This window comes from Dioscorea cayenensis, chromosome 1 (assembly GCF_009730915.1).
Source record: "Dioscorea cayenensis subsp. rotundata cultivar TDr96_F1 chromosome 1, TDr96_F1_v2_PseudoChromosome.rev07_lg8_w22 25.fasta, whole genome shotgun sequence".
Lineage (NCBI taxonomy): Eukaryota > Viridiplantae > Streptophyta > Magnoliopsida > Dioscoreales > Dioscoreaceae > Dioscorea > Dioscorea cayenensis.
This window is the reverse complement of record NC_052471.1, coordinates 3,647,885-3,665,666: the sequence shown is the minus strand read 5'-3', so window position 1 is coordinate 3,665,666 and position 17,782 is coordinate 3,647,885. Positions and strand designations below refer to the sequence as shown.

The 17,782-nt window shown below is 33.4% G+C and overlaps 1 protein-coding gene and 1 non-coding gene across 2 annotated transcripts; both read left to right on the top strand.

The window, feature by feature from the left end:
• Window positions 1-196: 196 nt before the first annotated feature.
• TRNAF-GAA lies at window positions 197-269 on the top strand. The gene has a single exon. It is a non-coding gene; the product is annotated as a tRNA-Phe (tRNA).
• A 10,125-nt stretch (window positions 270-10,394) lies between these two features.
• On the top strand, window positions 10,395-17,407 carry LOC120263177 (dihydroorotate dehydrogenase (quinone), mitochondrial). Its single transcript, XM_039271069.1, has 11 exons — window positions 10,395-10,687; window positions 11,835-11,917; window positions 12,757-13,080; window positions 13,239-13,494; window positions 14,192-14,272; window positions 14,370-14,477; window positions 14,566-14,595; window positions 14,936-15,073; window positions 15,153-15,190; window positions 15,273-15,372; window positions 16,926-17,407. Exons 1-11 carry the CDS (start codon window positions 10,508-10,510, stop codon window positions 16,998-17,000), a joined length of 1,413 nt encoding a protein of 470 aa, XP_039127003.1. The 5' UTR covers window positions 10,395-10,507; the 3' UTR covers window positions 17,001-17,407.
• The last annotated feature ends 375 nt before the right edge of the window (window positions 17,408-17,782 follow it).

The following is a 17,782-nucleotide window of genomic DNA, read 5'->3' as shown; positions in this document are numbered from 1 at the left end:
ACAGAAGAAAAATAAAATATGTACATATATGCCTGTAAACTTGCAAAAATTAATTCCGGATGAGATTGCCAATTTCTGTTTGAAGATTTCATTCTTAAATTTGAGGAAAAATTCATTTATAAGTTAGTTATGTGTTGGCGCGTGGAATCTAGTATGCATTAAACTTGAAAATAAGAAGAACTCCATTCTCAACGTTGCGGGGATAGCTCAGTTGGGAGAGCGTCAGACTGAAGATCTGAAGGCCGCGTGTTCGATCCACGCTCACCGCATTTTATTATTTTTCATATTCTGATTCTCATTATTTTTTTTCCAAGCCAGTAGAATTAAAGAGTTACTTTTTAATTAATGATTTCTTCTTAATAATTTTCTAACATCCATTATTTAATTATATTTATTTATTAGAATAATAATTATATTACTTATTTAGGTTTTTAGTTCACAAAGATATAGTTTTTAACTTGACATGAATCCGTATATTAGGGGGTGTTTGTTTGGTAGTATTTAAAACTCCTTGTAGTTGGAATTACAAAATTCCTTGAAGTAAGTTGTTTGGTTAGGTGGATTTAAAAAAGCAACTGGAGTTGCAAATCCTCTTTAGTTGGATTTTGGTGGATTTGGAACTACATCCAAATTGGATGTAGTTCCAAATCCAGTATTTGGATTTTCAATTAAAATTATTTTTTAAAAAACTAGAATTTAGTTAGAATATAAATAAATAAAATTATATAATTAATTAATTTGATAAATGATTTTTTTGGTGGTTATATATATTAATTTAATACACATTATATTAATAAATAATTAATATATGATATTTTATTATGATAAATTAAGTATATATTAATGATATTAATTACTCATAATATTAACTACACTATAATTATATTTTATAAAATATTAAATAAAATATAATTATAGTGTAATTAATATTAATTATTTTAATAAATAATTAATATATTATATTTTATTATAATAAATTAAGTATATATTAATTATATTAATTACTCATAATATTTGAAATTTGAATTCATATTTACATAAAATAAACTATATATTTTATAATTTATATTAATTATTACATCAAACCAGTTTTCCAAATTTCAAATTTACAAATCCCTCCAACCAAACACAAAATTCTGTGATCCACCATTATAAATACATCAAACCAAACACTGGATTTGACTCTCCTGAATTTTCAAATACAAGGATTTGTAAATACAAATCCACTGCATTTTCAACTACATCCAACCAAACGCCCCATTAGTTTGGTTGTGTTTTTAAAATATCAAAGACAATCACTTTGCTTGAATGAAATTATACATTACCACCAATGAACTCTTGGTGGTTGGTATATTGAAGTCGGGTTTTTTTATATGATATTTATGTTTTGTTAAGAAAATTGATTTAAATTTTAGCTCATACAAGATGATAGCACAAATGTATTGAGATAATAATTATATGGTTGTGTACACCCTAACATGTGGTTTGTTAAAATTTCGTCAAAAAAAAAATATACATTATTATCTTTACTACTTAGTTAGAATGCTTAATAAAAAAAATTATTATTTTTTAAATATTGTATTTGATGATATGATTATTGATTATTGTTAAGTATTTTATTGTTCACCTACTACTGTTTTTAAGTTTGTATAGTAAGGGGGGATTATTAGCTCGGTATAGTTCTTACAAATTTTATGGGCATGCATGTGACTGAGTTTTATTACCTTGTCTGGCGGCTAACCGAGTTAATAAGTCCCTCCTAGGGAGTTGATAAGTCGACATAACTGGTGCATTTTTATACTTGTTTGTTTTCTTAATAAACCCTTAGATGGGGGTACTTTGTCGACTGTTATTAAATAAATAAATAAATAATAATTCAAACCATAATCAAAGGAGAGACAAATGATGCATTTGGTCTATAAATTTTTTCTAACACCATGTAAAAAATGATTCATACAATACCTCTGTTTTGATGATGGGAGTGGTTCCATTTCCCATTCCCACCCTTTGTTGTATACCCTCGTTTGGTATGTAGTAAAGGGATGAACAATTTATTTTTTAGATGAGTGGTGTTGTACCATGTCCTGATTTTTTACCTCAGGGCTCTTTAGATTTTAAACATGTATTAGGGGTAGAATAGTCATTTAGCACTAGTGGCATCCTTGCATGTTTGTAGCTTTTGTGTGAAAATCAACCAAAACCGAGAACAATTCAGTTATTTTGACTTTTTTTCTTTTATTCTTTTAATAGGAGGACAAATTAGTCATTTCTCATTTAAAAAGAGAGAGAAGCTAAAAGTTTTACCTCTCTTCCCATCTCCTTCTTCTTTCTTTTCTTTATTCTTCCTTCGTTGGGCCGAACCTTGCTTTTCCCATAGGGTCCATTTGGTAGTTTGCAGAGAAAGATTTTGCATGCAATTACTTTCTCTGCAAAGTAACATTACAATGTTTGGTGTATGCAATGAAAATTGTAATTGAATTGCATCCAAACTTAATTCCTCTATTTGATATGAATGCATTTGCTATGTAAAGTTATATTTATTTTCAATATTAACCTTAGTTATTTTAGTTATAAAAGTAAATTTTTAATAAACTTTAATGATATACTAACTTAGTCCAAATAATAATTAACCTTTTCTTCATAAAGTATTTTTAGAATTTTTTTAAATGTAGTTTTATACTTTTTAATACATTAAAAATAATATATGGCTTTAAACCACCATGTGTTCCTCAACTTTTGTCCATTATACAATTTTGTTTATTTTAATATTGTCATGATTGATATTATCCAACATTGCGTTAGAGATTTTTTTTTTTTTTAAAAAAAAGAGACAAGGAAGAATTTTTATTTGATAAGAGAGTAGTATAGTAATTTAATAATTATCAAACTTTCCCACCCAATGTGGTAATCATTTTCACACCACCCCCATGTGAATCACTATATATGGTCAAAGGAAAGTGATTGCAAGGAGACCAACTATTTTTAAAAAGAGGACCAATCTTCTATGACGTCCATAGATAAAAAATCTATGGATGTCCATTATCAACCGTTGGATTTCGATCAAACGGCTAACATTGATAAACAGTAGTTACTAGAAGATGTAAATTCTTATCTATGGACGTTCATAGAAGATGTAAATTCTTTTAAAAAACCAAACAAGTGAAAATGATTCACTCGCTTTATTTGTAGGGAAAGTTGTTATTTTCACTCATGCTGAACCGGCCTTTAGAATTTTCTGGCAACCCTTTTCCGGCGAATCAAAGCATCCATTCTCTCCTGGCTTACTCTTGAATACGGTAGGAGCTTTGATCCAAGTTTTTATTTTGTATTTTATTCGTATTTCATCGTTTTTAATTTTTTTAAAAATCTATGTCTAACTCTTAGATTATATATGTTGCGTGAACGATTATAGACTCAAATTGAAGCCATTATTCTTGTTATTCATTTTTGTGGATGTTGTAAAGAAATTTCATGATTAGATGATGTAAATCGGGAATGCTACAGTAAAATTGAATAAAGAAAAATGGTTCAAACTATTGAATTGCTCCAATTTTAGATTGTTTTCACACAAAAGCCATTGTGCAAACATGAAAAGATGCCACTAGTGCTAAATGACTATTATACCCTTAATGCCTGTACAAAATCTAAAGAGGCCCGAGGTTAAAAATCATATCTGGGTACAACAAGTGGGACTTCTCTCACAAAAGTAATCCCACACCTCTCAAAATCGATGAGATCCAGCTATCCTTTAAAAAAAAAGACAAATTTACCCTTCAATTAAAACCATGTTTTCACTGCGCTAATGTCATATTTTCTTTGAGCTTAATTAAAAATTATTATCATTTATTTAAAAATAAAAATATGTAATTATACTTTTTAAATAGAAAAATTACTAAAATGAATTTTTTAATTTAAGTGTCTAATAACAAAAATTACTTATTAATAGTTTTTAACATTAAATTAATAAAAATTAACATGAATGATTTAATTTAAATATAACTTATCTTGATTGGAGTGAGTAGTGACTTACGTAAATTATATATGAAAAATATTTAAATATTTACATAATTATAAACATTAAATTATTCAAGTAATTATCTACATCAATATTTAATTATAAATAGTAGATAAAGTAAAAAATTTAATGTAAGTAATTAATTATAATATAATAATTATAATTAATAATTTATTTGAATGTTTAATTATGATAATTAGAGTAGAAGATAATTCACTATTTTATATATTAATTCAATTTATTTATATTAAAGGTATGAAAATTATTTTATCTTATTATTTTTTTACTTTTATAATTTCCAATGTTGATTCCCTCTATCCAAAACACTAATTTTATTCTATTCTTTTATTTTTATTTCTATCTCTGTGTCCTTCCTCATTATTTTTATTTCTATCCCCATGTCCTCCCTCATTTATTTTATTTTTATTTTTATTTCTATTTCGTGATTCAAATGGACTCTTATGTTTATATCTATACACATCCCCCATGAGATAAATCATTTTAAGATATATACATATGTGAGGTCAAGTAATCTAACAATGTTCGTAGATTTAAAATCCAAAAACATTAATATTGTGCTTATGAATAGTAACTGTAAAAAAAAGTAAATCTCAACCATTCAATCTTATTTTTACCAAACCAACAATACAAAAATTATAAATATCAACCTAATACTAATCAACCCTAATGAACCTATTAGGTTTAATTCCCTTTTTAGTCCCTGTACTTTCCAAATTGTGCCCTTTTGGTCCCTCTACTTTAATTTGTATCTTTTAAATCCCTCTGCTCTAAAAAATAAGCCAATGTAATCCTTCACATGACAATTGGGTCATTTGTCGTTTATTTTCTGATGATGTGGCATTTTAAAATAATTTATTGGATGAGGTGGCACAAAGATATATTAAACTAATAAAATGATTGAATAAAAATCAAAACAAATGATTTTTTAAAAATTTTATATGAATTCGGATCTTTCCAACTAGATCCGAATTCCAGAAACTAACTTTATCTTCTTCTCCAATCACCCCATGCTTCCTCCCTTTCATTGCTTTCCAGTGTTGTCTCTCTCCAACCGACCGGTGGCGATTGGGTACACGGTGATGCCATCGTTGGCCAAGAGAAGGCATAATATAGGGGTGTTGTTTTGGTGTGGAGTGGATGATAGGGAGGGGTTGGCTTGTTCTGTGAGCATGGCTTTGCAGGAGAAGGTAGAGGTGTCGGTGCTGAGGTTTGTGCTAACGGAGGAGAGTGAACGAGAGTGGAGTGAGGCCAATGTAGGATTGCCGGAGTGGTGTCATTTTAAGGAGCCAAGAATCATTGGAGATATGATGACTTTTGATTACAGATGTACATTCAATACATTAACTCCTATGAAATTGATCTTTTTGTTAATTTTATGGATTTAAGGTGTTGTCTCACATGTGCTGCTGGAATTCTTTTGTTAATTGTATGAAATTAATGTTGGCTCTATACTACAAAATTGACAATTGGTCCTGGTTCTGTATTACAAAATTTTGCAGTAATACAATACATCTTCTACACTGCAGAATTATAGCACTAAAACATAATATTTGAATAGAAGTTCTGTAGTGATGCAGTATTTCAATAAATTAGTGTAGTAAATTGTTGAACTAAAATGTAACATCTGGAGTAATGCAGTAATAATTCACTTTCAGTAAATCAATACAAGATTTGCAATATAAGAATTCCAACAGTAACACATTTCCAACTTCATTCAAATATAACATCTACATATTACAAAACCATTTCTTCATACATTGAAGTTTTGACCAACTTATACAAAAGCTTTGTTTTGAAACATACTTAATAACTAAAGTTTAATACAAAACCTGGCTATTTTCCATCTTGCAAAATCCAAAAAAAAAAATATTAAATATTAAATGAACATTGGGAAATTGTTTCAAATCTGAGGACTTGTTGCACTTGCAGCCCTTGTCATCTTTTGTTGAGTTAACAATTCTGGGCATTCAAAAGCTGCAGATGGTTGTTGGTTTTCAAGCTGACTATTTTGTGCTTTCTGCTCAGCAACCATTCTGTCCCTTTCTGCCTGGCAATAGAAAGTTACTAGAGAATATAAATTATTACACAGAACACTGATGTGGTAAAAATGGATTCAGTAATATTATTACTATTAGTGCACTGGCAGTGATGATTGAAGAGCCTTGCTCAGTCTCTCTTCCAACAATAACTCCACCATCCTGGTTAGACTACATCATAGAAGAAGCATAGTTCATGTCACTTCATCATTAACATACAATTATTTGCCCATGGAGAAAAATTGTAACTTACCCCTAGTCTATAAATTTTTACATTTGAAGCAACAACTCCAGCAGCAACTCCTATTTGGATCCCTCTTGGTGCAACAACCTCAGTGGAATTAACTTGGACCTGTAACAACATATCATACAAGCGATCATTTAATTTAATTAATACATGATTGAAGACTAAATAATCTAGTCAAATATTAAGATGTTACCTTTGGTAGCTTTTTTGGGTAGTTCACTCTGTTATGACCCTCAACATGGCAAATACCACACTTCATAACCCTGCCTACTCTGGAAATCTTGGTTGTGCTTCTACTTTTTCCTTCTAATGGTTCTCTCTCTCTCTTTCTTTTGCAGGCCTGCCAGACATCCTTTTAGATATTGGTGGTAGGAGTGGTCCTTTGTCACTTTTAGGCCAAAACATTCTTCCTCTTAAAGGGTTAACAGGATATTGGTATGCCCTTAAATATGTGTCCCTATTAAACCATTCAGACATGTAATTGATTGGGTCTGCTCCAGAGAATGCAATTGCAGCCATTGCATGTTGACATGGGATCCCACTTTTATCCCATTTCCCACAAGAACAACTGTGATTGGCTAATCTTACAACATACCCCTCTCTTACATGATTCACCAAATCATCCCAAAAGATCTCATGGCATGCACCCCCATTCCACTCCACCTGCCATTTTGCACTGTTATCCCTTTCTTTTTCAATCTTTTAACTATGTTAGGTCCACAGTCAACTTTCCATTTCAAAGCAAAATCTCGCTTGAGAAATATCCTACTCATCACATATTGTCTCATTTCTTCAAACATAGAAATAACAGGCTTACCTCTGGCTTCTAATAGCACCCCATTGAAAGTTTCACACATTTTATTATCAATATTCTCACATTTAACTGAATCAGTAAATTGAGCTTGACACCAACCTTTGATTGACCACTTGTCTAATAACTCCTCCACAGCAAGCTCCCCTCCCTTCAATTTTCTCATGATCTGTAGTTGCTTGAACACCTCGGGTTGGTTAGTTGCCCTAGCAGTCATCCAAAATTGCAACTGTAGCTCTTTACTTTGGTATTTTTTCCCCCACCTAGCATAGATGTGTCTTGCACACATCCTATGCTCAATTAATGGCAAGAGTGTATTCAATGCGTGGATTAGTCCCTATACAAAATTAGAATAGAAAGCCATGTATTAGAATAGAAAACAATTATGATAAACATGTAACCGAAGCAAAATTAGACTCAATTTATTACAAACCTTTTGCATATCAGACATCACAGCCCATCCAAGCCCATCTCCAATACATAGATCAGACTGTAGTTGTTCAATGAACCATGTCCTGCTTTCTGTTGTTTCTTTCTCTACAACAGCCCATGCTATAGGGAACATTTGATTGTTCCCATCTCTTCCAACTGCAACTAATAGAATTCCTTTCATTAACCCCTTCAGAAAACAACCATCTAACCCAATGAATCTCCTATATCCAGCAAGAAACCCATCTCTAGCAGCTGTAAGACATATATACATTTTTTGGAAAACGGGCATATCATTTGGATTCCTTCTTTGAGAGACCACAAGTACATTATTGGCAGGATCTGACACTTTCAACTCCTCTGCATAATTGTTTAATATCATGAAATCCTCCACAAATTGCTTCTTAATTTTTTTGAGCACAACCCCCTTAGCATTTCTGCATATTTTATTTGTCACAAACACACCTAACTCTCTCCTGATCATTGACCTGAGGTACCTTGGCCTAATAAAAGGCATGCCACTAATTACATCACCAAACCTTTTAGCAATAACCTGGGATGTCACCCTCTTGTTTCTAGTTGTGTTCAAAAGACATGAATGTTGACCCACATAATGTTTTACTACAAACAACTTTCTTCTACTGCACCAAGAGCATAAAATTAGCCATTTACATCCTTTAGCTGAACATTACTGCATCATTCTTTAAAAAAATGAACTCAAACCCTTTTCTAGTAGAAAAAGCAACAAGCTCATTTTTAAACTGTTTTAGGTCTCCAAATCTGAGGTCTAAGTAGAAATCATCCAGTGACATGTTAAAGTTAGGATCATAGTGACTGCTTTTGGAACTATGCCTTTTTGCATGATCAACATCAGAACCTTCACTTGTATCTTCATAGCTGCCAGGATCAGATGACTCAATATAATCACTTTGATAATGAGATGCCTTCCCGCCCTCAACTATAAATTTATTACTGTTTTCCATTTCTCCACATGCTTTACCAAAATTTGCCTCATCACTGTCCTTTCATCATCTTGCATTGACTTCTTGAACTTGATATATTTACTCATAATATCCCTACTTTGCTTTCTTTCTTCATCTATATCTGAGACATAATCTACAAAGGGGACATCCACCAATCTATCCTCCTCCTCCTCATAACCTGAGTCATGGTTGTTGCTGTCATCATGATCATTCTCATTTTCCATACTAGGATCCATTCCCATGGCAGCCTCCTCATTTTCCCTGTTAGGAACTAATTCCATTGCACACTCCTCATTTTCATCATCAAGATCCAAATCCACAATAGCATCATTCTTTCCATTGTTGCCACCAGAGTCCACAGTTGCATCATTATTTTCTCTGTCAGCACCCAACTCCACATATGCAATATCATTTTTCTTATTACCACCCAACTCCAGACCATGCTCAACATAAACATCTACAACACAATGCCTCCTTATATGATTACATAAAGCTATTGTGTCTTGATCATTACAAATATTATTTACTACTTTTCCATCATCCACAAAAACAGAAAAAAAAAATTTCTCAGGGATGTTGTACCCTAAGTCTTGCATATCTCCCAACATGTCCCAATAACATAATTTATCAGGGTCTACTGCAAAGTCAACCTCTGACCCATTTACATATTTTACTTCTCCTGCCCTCAATAATGTCCCTCCATGATGATATTTAATAATACATTCATCCATGATTATGTATATTATACAAATTTATTTAATTACTCTATATCATAAATTCAGTATAATTAAGAAGATAAACAAAGTGCCTAATATTTCATTAGTAACTTTACAAATAGGAATATAAATTCTTGATGCTTGATGCTTCATAGTATATAGGAACAAATACAAATAAAAATATAACAAATCAAGGTGAAGTACATTACATCAAATTTCTGTAAAATGAAAACAACTAGACAATGTAAAATAGAGAAATAGTAAATTAGGGCAAAAGAAAAAACAAAACCCACATGATCATTTTGTGCAAAGTGCTAAGTACTCCTGAACATAAGAAAACCAATAAAAGTACTCATAAGAGAAGAATTGAACACAATTGGAGCAAATAGACACAAACCCACATCATTAACTTTGGACACAAATTTAATAGTTGATTAAGGCATTCTAAGAAGATTAAACACGCATAACATGTTTAATATGCCAGATTATGCTTCATCCCGTAAGGTCTTTGAAAAGGTACCTGCTTGTTGGAAAATGGTGTTGATGACGGAGGTTGTGGGCAAGCTAATGGCCAGATCTTAGCCGATGTAGAGAATAGAGGTCGTAGTCACAACGCTTTGAGATGAAGTCCTCAAAATCACAATGCCGGTCGGTCGGAAAGAGACAGCTCTGAAGAGCAACGAAGGTCGCAGTCACAACGCTTTGAGAAGAAGGTAAAGTTAATTTCTAGAATTCGGATCTAGTTACTAGATCCGAATTCATATAAAATCTTTAAAAAAATCATTTGTTTTAATTTTTATTCAATCATTTTATTAGTTTAATATATTTTTGTGCCACCTCATCCAATAAATTATTTTAAAATGGCACATCATAAAAAAAGGCAAATGACCCGTAGTCACGTGAAAGATTACATTGGCTTATTTTTTAGAGCAGAGGGATTTAAAAGATACAAATTAAAGTAACAGGACCAAAATGGCACAATTTTAAAAGTACATGGACTAAAAAGAAATTAAACCAACCTATTAATAAGTCTATCTTTACAAAAATTCACTGTACTCAACTGTTCTACTAATATCTTTATTTCACGTTTTTCCTTTATAATCCTACATTTCTGGTTTTATATATAAATATATATAGACAAAATTATATTTATATAATGAGAATCTCGTCTTGTTCTCGGCGCTCATTGTGAGCTCTTGGCGGGAAAGGACGCCGCCGCCACGCGAGGGTTTTCTAGGGTTTGGCGTCGATGGCGGCCGGGGTTTGGCGGAGTTCCTTCAGAGATCGTTTGTGCAAGGGGATTGCATCGAGAGTGTCTAATGGACCTTGTAGGTATTCGAGCACTTCCACAGCTTCCGGAGCTGGAGCTGGAGCGGGAGCGGGAGCTGGGGCTGCGGCTAAGGCTAAGATCCCTCCGTCTGGAAAGAAGGTTTGAGCTTGCTCTTCCTCTCATTGGCATTTGATCGAACATTTGCCGTTCGTTCCTTGCCGTTCTGGTTAGTCGCGATTAGGATCGGTTCGTGTTTTTGTTATTTGATGGAAATTTTGTTTCTTTTATTTGAATTCAAGGTTTTTAGGTTGTTTGTGTTGATCTGGTGATTGGGGTTCGTGGATTTGGTGTAAAATAATGATTTTTATGTGGATTTTTTTATTTTTTTTTTTGGGTTGTCAATCTTGCAAATTATGAATCAATTGTCGATTAGAAGCTTGTGGTTCGAATTGCTATTTTAGTTTGGAATTGTAGGGTTTGGTTCTGTTGGCTTGGAGGCGTGGGGAGCACATTCATTGGTTTGTTAACTTGAGAAGAACAGGAAATTCTTGCTAGATTAAGTAAAAAAATTAGTTTTTTTCTTCATGAAAACTTTTTATAAAAACATGGGAACAGCATTTTTCAGCCATGCATCAGACCTGAAAGCAGGAAATATGTCCATTTTTGTAAAATCACACCTGCCTACAGTAGCAAGACAGCTGTAGACTTGTACATCCATTAAAGAAGGATTTGAGGTTATGGTAGACATACCTTTAAGAAGGATGAAATGTGAAAACCATGTCTGGTCATTTTCTGTTTTAGGACAATTATTGTGAACTGTTGTTTTGTGTTTTTTTTTTGTGGCTCAATTCTTAGTTTTTGAGCAATTTGGCTGCTGAAATTGAATCAATAGAATTATAAGTTTCTTTCTTTACACCATGTCATCTTTCTCTCTTTATCTCACTGGCAACATTTTTAACAACATTTATGTGGATGTGCTCCTCTATGTATCTATTTGACACAAACTATATTTGCACAATGAATGTGTTTAAACTGAAATTAGTGTAATAGCTGAAAGAATTGATCCTCCCTTTTCTATAATTGTTTGGTTTCAAATTTATTGCAAAAGATAATAATTTGGAGGAATGTTGTGCTATATTTGTGATGCATCTTTTGCTAAATAGAACTTTCTTGAATGTTTTCTGTCAAAGAAAGTGGTATTCTTTTGCTTGGATGACGTATCGCTTAATATTTATTGTGAGATTTATTCCATAATTATAGATATATTTTTTTGTAATTAGAAGGGATCTCCTAAATATGTTTGTAGGGAAGGTTGCTGACTGGCTCCATGATAGGCTTAGCTATTGCAGGAGGTGCTTATGTGAGCACTGTGGATGAAGGCACCTTTTGGTACACTGTTTTGACTGTTAAGCTTGTTTCTCTTGTTGTGATTTTAAGTGTATCAATCTTATTTTGGCAATTAACTATTACAATTTTGATGACTATTGTTGTGCATTATGGCAAATTTTTAGACTACAGCACTTGGAAGTGTGAAAACAATAGACAGGACTTTTGAAAATTTCTCTCTTGATGTGTGTTTTTCCACTAATAGTATTTGATTTTGCCACTCATATGTTTTATCTTTTAAAGTATACTTGCTTGTTAACTATTCAAATTTATGTTGATATTGGCGAGTTCAAACTAAGCCAGATCTGAAAAACCCTTCTGGATTTCCTTATTGCTTTGTAATATCTAGTGATACGTTGTAGGCTTGTAGCTGGATATGGATTGCTGCTCTGGTAGTAAAAAAATTTCATGCGAAATATGATTTCCCTGGAAGTTTTTATTTCCCCTGTATCATTTTGTGATCGCCAAAGCAATTCGTGAAAATTCATACTTGCTAAAGTTGATCAACTTTCTATTTCATGATTCAATAGAATTCAATTTGAGCTTGGTGCACATTCGAAAAACTTTTCTTATTTGTTCTATGCTAGAAAAGGTTATTAGTTTGAGAAGATGTACTTGTTTTCTTCTATTTTCTTCACACACAGACGCACACACCCGCACGCATGCGTGGCACGCACACGCACACCTTGAATGTTCTGTTAAATTGTTGTTGTATGTCTAGTGTTAACGATATTCTGTTCGAATTTGTGGAAGTTATTTTGGTAGTTCATTAGACATGCATATTCATGTGTCATTTTTCTTTTTGTTCACATTTAAAGTGTTTCTGCCTTTACTTTGGGCAGCGGGTGGTTGTTCAAGGCTACAAGATTAGTGAACCCATTCTTTGCACTACTAGATCCAGAGTTTGCTCATAACTTGGGTGTCTCAGCTGCAGCTCGCGGTTGGGTTCCAAGGGAGAAAAGGCCTGATCCAGCAATACTGGGTCTTGAAGTTTGGGGGAGAAAATTTTCAAATCCTATAGGTCTTGCTGCCGGTTTTGATAAAAATGCTGAGGCAGTTGAAGGCTTGTTAGGTTTAGGATTTGGTTTTGTAGAGGTTGGCTCAGTTACACCTATTCCACAGGAGGGCAATCCTAAACCACGCATCTTCAGATTACGAAATGAGGGGTAAGCTTGTATATTGCTTTCAATTTTTGGCTAGTTGAATTGCGACTTCTACAATTAATTTACAAGGAATAATTTGTATTTACATAAGTAAATAGGCGTAGTTCAAGTCCATCTGCTCATTTATTATTGATAAACAATTGGAATGCTTGGTCTTGCAGTGCTATAATTAATCGTTGTGGGTTCAATAGCGAAGGCATTGTGGTGGTTGCAAAACGTTTGGGTGCTCAACATGGTAAAAGAAAGATGGAAGAAACTTCAAGCTCTTCATCTTTGCCCAAGGATGGGACAAAACAAGGGGGAAAAGCAGGCCCTGGAATTCTTGGAGTCAATATTGGCAAGAACAAGACAAGTGAAGATGCAGCTGCTGATTATGTTCAAGGAGTTCATACTCTATCTCAATATGCAGATTACTTGGTAATTTCCCTCCACTTGGTACATGAATACTTGAATCCACATGCTCCCACACCAGAAAGATTTCTTTAATTAGTATTGTCATCTTTGTGACTGTAGCTTATACTTGTGTTAAGATTCTAGAATATAAGCAATCTAGAGAATACATTTGCTATAATGAGAGACACACCAAAGTTTGGAACAAGTTTAGGAAATGCATGTACTTTGATTAGCAAAAGCAATGGCAATGGATGCTGAGAAAGAACTGATGTGCAAGCCATGGCCATGAGTTAGACAAGCAAGTTGACTGAATGCCATTGTTGATGCTAATGGTTTTAACTTTTAAATACTTGCGCAAAACTCAGAAGCAATACTGGCTTTTTCTATGTTCTTTTGTTCAGCTTTTGCAGGAAAACTGTAAAGGGCAAGAAGCCTGTTATCTGGAAGCATAACTTTGATAAGAGCATTCAAGCTTGACTTGATCTACATTTTTGTGACTGTCACATTATGTAACGTAGCTTGCCTATCTAAAATTTTGCAGTTTGTATGAAAGATGTGAATGGAGGAAGTGAAATTGCTATTATCTTTCAACTTTTTTCTCCACTCCAATCAGACTGCATCGTCACTGTATTCTTGTGCTATCAATACTGTGCTTAAGCTGATAGTATTGTAGATGTCGAAGAACCTTATGTTGAATTTTGTAGTTCATATTATCTTGAAGGTTATCAATATCTCTTCCCCAAATACCCCTGGGCTTCGTAAACTTCAAGGTAGAAAACAATTGAAGGATCTTGTGAAGAAGGTAAGCACTTCAAGCCATTTTGTGGTTTTTTTAGAATATGGCATATGAACTAGTTGCTCACTTATGATGTTCTCTGGTCATTTTGCTTGACTTACAGGTTCAAGCTGCTCGTGATGAGATGCAATGGGCTGAGGAAGGACCACCACCATTGCTTGTAAAGATTGCTCCTGACTTGACAAAACAGGACCTTGAGGATATTGCAGCAGTATATACTTATTCCACTCATTCTCTCTCTCCACCTGCTTCTTACACCCGTAGAATGTCCTTATAATTTTCTTTATTGCTATCTCTAGGTTGCTCTTGCTCTTCGCCTGGATGGGCTGGTAAGTGTCTCTCTTCTTTAGAAGAAATTTGTAGTTTTTTAGGTTACTGAACTGTTGTATTTAAAAATTTTTTTTTTGTCTGTAGTCTTTTTATATCGAAATAAACTCTGTTAAGTAATTTTTGTTCTACAAGAATGATCAGAACTATTGATTTTGTTGGCATTTTCATATTCACTATGCAGTGTATTAAATATCTGGTTTGCATGTGTACTGTGGGAGTGTTTGTTTTAACACAATTTATTTCCTTTGTTATTTGTTGTGTTTTTTGTTGGTGATGTTCTAGATGAAAGTAGCAATAATGAGAATTAACTATGCGTTCTGGTAAAAAATTTGTTCACAGATAATTTCAAATACAACAGTTTCAAGACCAGATCCTGTAAGCAGGAACCCATTAGCTCAAGAAGCAGGTGGTTTAAGTGGAAAACCACTTTTTGATATGTCCACCAATGTTCTTAAGGAGATGTATATTCTCACGAGGGTATTTACTCATCCTGCATAACTGTTTACCTGTTTCTCTATCCTATATAATATTTGCAACCTTCTGCATTTTGATGCAGGGAAGGATCCCCCTTATTGGCTGTGGTGGTGTTAGTAGGTAATTTATCCAGCACTTTATGTACGTTCTTTTTTTGCTGGTACTTAGTAGCTGAAGCTTGCTAATGATATGTCGGGTTCAGTGGCGAAGATGCATACAATAAGATTAGAGCTGGAGCAACATTAGTTCAACTTTATACAGCCTTTGCCTATGGTGGACCAGCCCTTATACCTCAAATGAAGGTATGATCTTAATCAGCTGAATCCTTTTAGATGCTTAATGATAGTGCCGGATGTTCCCTGAATTTATCTCAATGACTCTCGGGAACTTCCTTTATCTCTAAGTGAAGAATAATGTTGTTAGCAGCATAGCATTCCGTGATCACAAACTCTTTGATAAAATGAGTCTCTGATTATAAGACCCTTTTACTTTTGATGTCCCGTTTTATTTGAGAAAATAGATGTTGGAAGGAGATGAGATAGAACTTATACAGAAATCATGTTTGTGGCATGGAAACTTAAAAATGTAGGCTACTATTTGTTTTGACTCCAGCTTACAACAGGCTCTGATTCTAAGCAATATAGTATCTACGCCGTATAAGTAATTGAGGATATTGCCAAAGCATACAATTATTTTTAAGTTACAGGGAAGTCATATGATAAACTTTGATTCCATATGACTACATGTTTTGATAACCATAAAAAATGCCGTTTATGGCTAGTCTTGTTATATTTTCTATCAAAACATCAAGATTAATGGATTGTGTAACCTTTCTTTTTGCCGCATTCTAATATTCCTTGCAAACCAAATGATTCTCAAGTTTTTTTTTTTCAATGTATGCATGTGGTGGGCCTATTAAGTCACCTATAACTACTTGCACAAACAACCAGACACATTTTATTTGTCTGATTGCATATTGAAGCATAAAAGGCGCAGTTCTTGCATGAACCATTCTTGATTCATGCCATATCATGGCTATTCATTTCTTGCTGGTAACTTTTAACTCTTTATGGTCCCCTTGCTTCCCACTTTTCAGCCTTATTAAATACTTGTCTAGTACTTCCTTCACAATCACTTCCACATGTTGCTCTTTATGCATTCACATTTGCTTTTTCCCCTGTACCTGGACCTAGTCATAAAGTCACAGTTTTCTTTAATGTCTAGGTTGTGCTTCTGATCTGTTGTTAGTTTTATATTCTTTGTGCTCCAACCTGAAAGTTTTGAAGCCTTCCTTGTGGTATGCATGTGCATTCATTGATTGATTAACACCCAACTTATTTTCCATGTAAGCTGTTAACCGCCACCATTCATCATAGTTTAGGTAGTAGAAGCCAAGAGCTCATAAATCTTGCTTTTTTGCTTTTTCTGAATGGAACATTGAACGGAGTATCTTGGTGGAAGCTTTAAGATTCTCAGTGCAATAAAATAATGATGCCTGCCACTTACTCTGCTAACTGTTTTCTTTGAAGTGATTGCATGTTGCAACATGTTGGTTAACTCTATCAACTGAATACTAAACCTGATTCTGATTCATGTGTAGATAGGTGGCCTATTTATTCTCATTTATTCTCATCTCACTTGTATTTTAATAACATATATTTGTGTAGTCTCATATGAGTTGTAAAGGTGCACTTTTGCAACCTGTTCTGATTGAGTGCATTCTGTATTTCAACCCTTTTAGCTTCTGCTTATTGTCCAAGCATTCATTAAGTCAACCTTTTACGTAATTTCTGAGTCCTGAAACCTGGAATTTACCAATTTAAAAAAAATGGTTTTCTTATAAATTTTTTCTCAGGCTGAACTGGCAGAATGTTTGGAAAAGGATGGTTTCGCTTCAGTTCAGGAAGCTATCGGCGCAGATTGTAGATAGCCAGCGGCAAATTACTCCAAGGTCATATATTACAAATCGACAAATTTGCCGCATATCTTTATTTATTATCGATCAACTCTCATAAGCATGACGACCATGCTCGGCTTTTCTTCTGATATGAAAGAAGAAGAATACATCAAATTCCTCAAGCACAGCAAGTTGAGCTGATTTCTTTCAAACTTTCTTCTCCATTTTTCTTCCCTCTTTAATGTTTTCACCTATAATACAAATTTTGCTATACTCACATGCTGCGAAATACACAATAAAAATCGTCGGTATCTATTTCGGAATCTTGTAAAATGCTTGAATCATTGTTAGGAGCTAGAGATTTCAGTTTATTTATTGCATATCTAAACTGATGTTGTTGTTTGTGCATCTTGTCTATGGCTGATGTGGATTTGGTAACATCTGGATGTGTAATTTCCATTTTTTGAATGGTTGGAAATGAGACACCTTTCTTGTTCCCCTGATTATTAACACTTATCTTGATTAAGTGATGACTTTGAAATTTTGGATCAGTGTTTGAATTTGTGATCTCATGTGATGTTCATCTTTCAATCTAGGCTTGAAAATTCAAGTGGTTTAGGTGGTTTTATTTGATTGAAGTGGATAACACATGGCAATTGATCTGTTGTTGTTTATTGATTCTTATGATTTTGGTGTGAGATTGGCCCCATTTGATGTATACTTTGACTAATCTTGAGGGTGTTAATGAGACACCTTATTTGACTCTTTTTCTCTCTAGGTTAATCTCAATTGTTTTTTATATATATAATTTTTTT

Excerpts from the sequence above, each read along its gene's own strand:
- LOC120263177 (XM_039271069.1), top strand. The coding sequence starts at position 10,508 with ATGGCGGCCGGGGTTTGGCGGAGTTCCTTCAGAGATCGTTTGTGCAAG. Across the intron at positions 14,273-14,369 it reads TGAAGGATCTTGTGAAGAAG|GTTCAAGCTGCTCGTGATGA; the intron begins GTAAGCACTTCA and ends CTTGACTTACAG. Across the intron at positions 14,596-14,935 it reads CTCTTCGCCTGGATGGGCTG|ATAATTTCAAATACAACAGT; the intron begins GTAAGTGTCTCT and ends ATTTGTTCACAG.